At 41.2% G+C, this 5,607-nt stretch overlaps 2 protein-coding genes across 5 annotated transcripts in view; both read left to right on the forward strand.

Moving 5' to 3' along the window:
* The window catches only part of LOC107095406 (E3 ubiquitin-protein ligase HERC2), an 81,188-nt gene that overhangs the window by 64,214 nt on the left and 11,367 nt on the right, over positions 1-5,607 (forward strand). For all 4 annotated transcript variants that reach the window (XM_015391487.1, XM_015391491.1, XM_015391490.1 and 1 more), the window contains 6 exons: positions 1,457-1,582; positions 1,664-1,819; positions 1,898-2,212; positions 2,284-2,498; positions 2,634-2,811; positions 3,915-4,076. In XM_015391487.1, the coding sequence (XP_015246973.1) occupies positions 1,457-1,582; positions 1,664-1,819; positions 1,898-2,212; positions 2,284-2,498; positions 2,634-2,811; positions 3,915-4,076 (1,152 nt within the window). The remainder of the gene's footprint in view (positions 1-1,456; positions 1,583-1,663; positions 1,820-1,897; positions 2,213-2,283; positions 2,499-2,633; positions 2,812-3,914; positions 4,077-5,607) is intronic.
* On the forward strand, positions 4,501-5,374 carry LOC107095407 (E3 ubiquitin-protein ligase HERC2-like). Its single transcript, XM_015391492.1, has 4 exons — positions 4,501-4,604; positions 4,691-4,822; positions 4,906-5,064; positions 5,175-5,374. Exons 1-4 carry the CDS (start codon positions 4,568-4,570, stop codon positions 5,357-5,359), a joined length of 513 nt encoding a protein of 170 aa, XP_015246978.1. The 5' UTR covers positions 4,501-4,567; the 3' UTR covers positions 5,360-5,374.

Raw genomic sequence — 5,607 nt, forward strand, 5'->3', positions numbered from 1 at the left:
AGGTCTGCTCCACATTTATTTGGGCTGTCCTAAGCTGTCCCTCTGCTGGACTGAAGTAATATACTGCAAAAACGTTCTAAAAATGAGAAAAAATGTCTTAAAATAAGTGTATTTACCTTAATTTGAGCAGGAAAATAAGATGATCTGCCAATAGAATGAGCATTTTTAATTAGATGTTATGCACTTGAAATAAGGCTCTCCAGTTGTTTGCCTATTTTAAATGTAAATTGTCTTATTTCATTGGCAATGTGTCTCACTTACCTGCTCAATTCAAGAAAAAAATGCACTTATTTTAAGAAAAAATTACCCACCTATTTACATTTTTTGCAGTGTAACCAAAACCAATTTCATTTTGGATTTTCAATTACCGCCTGATTTCAGTTTAATCTACTTGGGTAAACTGGACATAAAAAGGAGGATATGCATTTATTGCAAATATTACTTCAGTTTACTAAAAAGACAATAACTAAGATGGTTGAGTGACTGTAGCCCAATTATCGAAGACTGGATAGAAACTCATGAAATGGAAAGATTGACTCTTTCTTATGACACCTATGATTATCCCGTTTTAATGTTTATCACATATTCCAACCATCTTTGGACTTTGACCCTATTGACAAGTGTGATGGACAAACTACAGATCTAATGATCAAATAACAATTAGTTATAAAGGCAGATATAATTTAAATGGGATCATCTGTATAATTGAAGTCCCAGCTTAATAACTGTACTGCGTTTTACTAACGTAACAGATTTCTAAAAGTTCTGCATGTTCTAAAAGTATAAAACTGAATTTAGCCGTTCATCTAAACCTATGAGGGCTAGCTTTGAGTTGTCCCAACTCCCAGATCAAAGAGGGTTGTTGTCACGGCAACCAGGTAGCTTTCAGGTGAAGTATGTTTGACTGGGTTCTCTATGGCTCTCTGTTTATTTAATGTGTTTTTATTAGCCTGCTCTGGCCACAATAGACAAACATGTTTTATGTAAAAAGGTTTTTAGTCTTAATCTCTACAGGTCTTAATTCTGTTTATTAATCTTTTAGTGGCAAATTAAGCAACATAATTTGTGTTTGGGCGACTAATTGGAATAATCAGTTAATTAGGGCAGGAAGTATAACAAAAGTATTAATATTTCCTACTTAAATCTTCTATAATCTTCTTAATATTTATATACATGAACATATGAGTGTACATTGTTTTCCTTTCAAATGTCCAAAAAAGAGATTTGTTTTTAAATTCTAAACATTTTAATATCTAGAAATGTTAATTCACTGAAAATATGTTTTTTTTTTTAATTAATCAAGTTTCCAAAATAATAAATAGATGAATCAATTATTAAAATAATCGATAGTTACAGCCCTAAATATAAGTCAGGTCATTTATTTGTAAAAGGAACACAGTTGTTTGTTGTTCTGATGTATTTAGAAGTGATGAGGATCTAATGCTGTTTCTTTCAGAGCTTCACAGGCAGTGCTCTGGCTGCTCTGGTGAAAGGCCTTCCTGAAGCTCTGCAGAGGCAGTATGAGTACGAGGACCCCATCGTCAGGGGAGGAAAGCAGCTGCTTCATAGTCCGTTTTTCAAGGTAAGCTGCAGGACTGGTAATAATGACGCATGTATATGTGTGAACGTTTCTCTCGTGGTCTAATTGTGACATGCTGTCCAGGTCTTGGTCGCTCTAGCTTGTGATCTGGAGCTTGATACACTTCCCTGCTGTGCTGAGACCCATAAGTGGGCCTGGTTCCGCCGATACTGCACCGCCTCCAGAGTGGCCATCGCTCTAGATAAGAGGACGTCTCTACCTCGAGCCTTCCTGGATGAAGTCAGTCCACCACTGTCTTTGATAACTTATGAGTGTCTGAATATCCATAAAAATAAAAATATTTCCTCACCTTTGAAGGTCACAAAGAAAATCCGTGAGTTAATGGCTGACCATGAGAGCATGAACGGCCTCCACGAGAGCCATGATCTGTTTAAGCGGGAGCACGACGAGCAGCTTGTTCAGTGGATGAACCGTCGCCCTGACGACTGGACCCTCTCTGCTGGAGGGAGCGGCACCATCTATGGGTGGGGCCACAACCATAGAGGCCAGCTGGGGGGCATAGAGGGGGCTAAAGTCAAAGTGCCCACCCCCACAGAAGCCCTCGCCACGTTGAGGCCGGTGCAGCTCATCGGAGGAGAGCAGACCTTGTTTGCAGTCACAGCCGACGGAAAGGTGAGCTGCGACAGTCATATAAATATATAAAACTTTAGGAGGTGCTAATTGGATTCAATCTTAATCCTCAGCTGTACGCTACTGGATACGGAGCAGGAGGCAGGTTAGGAATCGGTGGCACAGAATCTGTGTCCACCCCTACGTTGCTGGAGTCCATCCAACACGTGTTCATCAGGAAGGTGGCGGTGAACTCTGGAGGGAAGCACTGCTTGGCCCTCTCCTCTGAGGGAGAGGTCTACTCGTGGGGTGAGGCCGAGGATGGAAAGCTGGGCCATGGGAACAGGAGGTAAACAGTCAACCAGTTGCTCAACAAGAAAATTGACTATTGGGATGTCTGCACATCTCTGCAGCCTGTAGATGATCAGAGCTGTGTTGAAGGTTTTACTCGTCTACCATAACTGGAATTTTTTTTTTTTCATAGTCCCTGTGACCGTCCTCGTGTCATCGAGTCTCTAAGAGGCGTGGAGGTGGTGGATATTGCTGCCGGCGGGGCGCACAGTGCTTGCATCACAGCCAGCGGAGAGCTCTTCACCTGGGGCAAGGGTCGCTATGGAAGGCTGGGCCATGGAGACAGCGAGGACCAACTTAAACCCAAACTGGTTTGTTTGTTTACTTTTTTTTTTTTTTTTTTTTAGAAAATGTAAGTTTTTACTTTTCAAAAGCAATGTTACCTTTGTTAACTAACTAGACAAAGTCAAATCAAATCAAATCCAAGAACATTGCAGATGTTCCATACATGAAATATAAAATAACAACAATAAACAATAAAAAAAACAACTACTAAAATAAAAATTGGGAGGTATATTCATTAAAGTATTTTGTAATGAGAAATACAGATAAGAGGAAAGTCAGTGAACCCATTGTGGTTTTTCCTTAAAATGGCCGCCCTATTCTGCCCGAAGTCTTACTTATTTTGTTTCTGCTGCTAATGAGTTATTTATTTAATGATAAACAATTATTATTTTCAGAAAGCCATATTTCAACAGGAATGGGATCACAATCCATTTCTCTGCATTTACCTAAAGGATTTCTGTCCTCTCCTCTGCATGATTTGTCTTTAACTTGGAATTTATGAACGTAACCCCATAAATGTCTGAGAGAACACCCCGCACCACCTGCTGAAACCACTGTAGTTTAGAGCAGTAACACAGCTAAATTTGTATAGTTTATGTGGGGTAAGAATATAAAGCTGATTTAAAAAAATTGAATTGCATAAGTCTATGTCTAACATTTAGGGTATATGTCACTTCCCATGTACACAAATTCTTCCAGAATCGGTTTATATTCCATTCTGTCACGCTTCTCCTAAGCGGGGTCGCAAGGGGTGCTGGTGTCTATCTCCAGTTGTCTATGGGCGTGAGGCGAGGTGCACCCTGGACAGGTCGGCAGTCCATCGCAGGGAAACACAGAGACAAACAGGAAAAAAACAACTATTTACACACTCACACCTAAGGAGAATTTAGAGAAGCCAATTAACCTAGCATGACTGTTTTTGGACTGTGGGAGGAAGCCGGAGTACCCGGCGAGAACCCACGCATGCTTAGGGAGAACATGCAAACTCCATGAAGAAAGACCGCACCTGAAACCTTGTTGCTGCAAGGCAGCAGTGCTACCCACTTTCCAAACAAATTTATTGTGCCTGCTCTCTTACCGTACCATGTTTTTTCTCCTCCTACCAATAAACAACCTGTTTTTCCTCTAGGTCGATGCACTCCAGGGTCACAGGGTGATCGATGTTGCATGTGGCAGCGGAGACGCTCAGACGCTGTGTCTAACCGATGATGACATGGTCTGGTCTTGGGGAGACGGGGATTATGGGAAATTAGGCAGAGGAGGAAGTGATGGCTGCAAAATCCCCATGAAGGTGAACCAACATTCTGATTATAAAAGAGAAGAAAAAGAAACTTCTTACTGTAGTGTTTAATTTTGTTTTTTATATTGTAATAGTTAATGTCAAACATGTTTAAATAGAATTGTTTAACCAATAAGAGCTAAGTTAGTAAGGCTGATTGAAGTTTTTTAATATTTGTCCTGGTTGAAAATGTCTGCCCCAATGGATGTTTTCCCTGATAGACAGGCCCACAGCATGATAGATCTTCTACCACACTTAATAGTATTTTTTTTACTTATTCAAAACCTACCTAATGTTTTTGCTGAAAAGCCTGACTGATTTATTTTGCCTGTCTGTAAAAACTGAGCTGAATCCTTTTTTGTAAAAAAAAAAAAAAAACGTGAAATATAAATCCATAAAAAAGGAATAAACTATTTCCACTTTGTTTGGTAGGTGCTGAGGGTTTGAGGATTGAGTTTGACCGGCAGTGTTCAACTGAGAGGCGCCACGACCCGCTAACCGTCATGGACGGAGCCAACAGGATCGTCTCTGTCAGATCAGGTAATCAGGCTGCGATGCCTTACCCTTTACTGTCTTACAACAGCATAAAATGAGAGAATAAGAAATGGATATCTGGTGTTTTTCAGGTCGAGAGTGGTCCGACTGGTCCAGCGAATTAAGGATCCCAGGAGATGAACTGAAATGGAAGTTTACCAGTGATGGATCGGTTAATGGTTGGGGCTGGCGGTTCACAGTCTACCCCATCATGCCTGCTGCTGGTCAGTGGATTTTACTCTGCACTAAATGATACTGCAGCAAAGCAATTGCTTCAGACCTGCATTGACTTTCTTCCTTCCCTCAGGTCCTAAAGACCTGCTGTCTGACCGCTGCATCCTGTCCTGCCCCTCCATGGACTTGGTCACATGCTTGTTGGACTTCCGGCTCAACTTTGCTTCGAACAGGAGCATCGTCCCTCGTCTTGCTGCTTCCCTCGCTGCCTGTGCCCAGCTCAGTGCATTAGGTGAATCACAATAGCCCTACAAATCCATTATTATAACCCTGACATGCTCATATATATGCAAGGTTATTTGAACCTTTAAAGTGAAACTAGAAGATTTGTTTTCTGTACAGCTGCTGGGCACAGGATGTGGGCTCTGCAGAGGCTCCGGAAGCTTCTCACCACAGAGTACGGTCAGTCTATCAACATCAACAGGCTGCTTGGAGACAGCGAAGGCGAAGCGCGCTCCATTGTGAGTATAGTGGAAAATAAATGCACCCACCAAACACTTTATAGTGTCAGTTTAACCTTTTTCTAACAGAATAAAATCTAATTAATCAACACAACATATATTGTGATTGAAGGTATAATGGAGGATTCTTGCTAATTTTTGAAAAGACCCACCCTCTCCACTTGCACATGTACAACCCTGTACCCACTCACGAGAGGGAACGCCTATTAAATGCATGTGAGAGCGTTCACAAGCCCATTTGTCCTTGTTAACGCTCTGTTTAAAAGTTGCTGTTCTCATAGTTCATACAAGCCTTCTTTCCAAAAGAAGATTTG

The sequence above is a fragment of the Cyprinodon variegatus genome, unplaced genomic scaffold (assembly GCF_000732505.1).
Source record: "Cyprinodon variegatus isolate N-32 unplaced genomic scaffold, C_variegatus-1.0 Scaffold544, whole genome shotgun sequence".
Classification (NCBI taxonomy): Eukaryota; Metazoa; Chordata; class Actinopteri; order Cyprinodontiformes; family Cyprinodontidae; genus Cyprinodon; species Cyprinodon variegatus.

Bases quoted from the DNA above. Each gene is read 5' to 3' on its own strand.
- LOC107095407 (XM_015391492.1), top strand. From the start codon at position 4,568: ATGGACGGAGCCAACAGGATCGTCTCTGTCAGATCAG. The intron at 4,605-4,690 runs GTAATCAGGCTG...GGTGTTTTTCAG, and splicing joins GATCGTCTCTGTCAGATCAG to GTCGAGAGTGGTCCGACTGG. The intron at 5,065-5,174 runs GTGAATCACAAT...TTTTCTGTACAG, and splicing joins TGCCCAGCTCAGTGCATTAG to CTGCTGGGCACAGGATGTGG.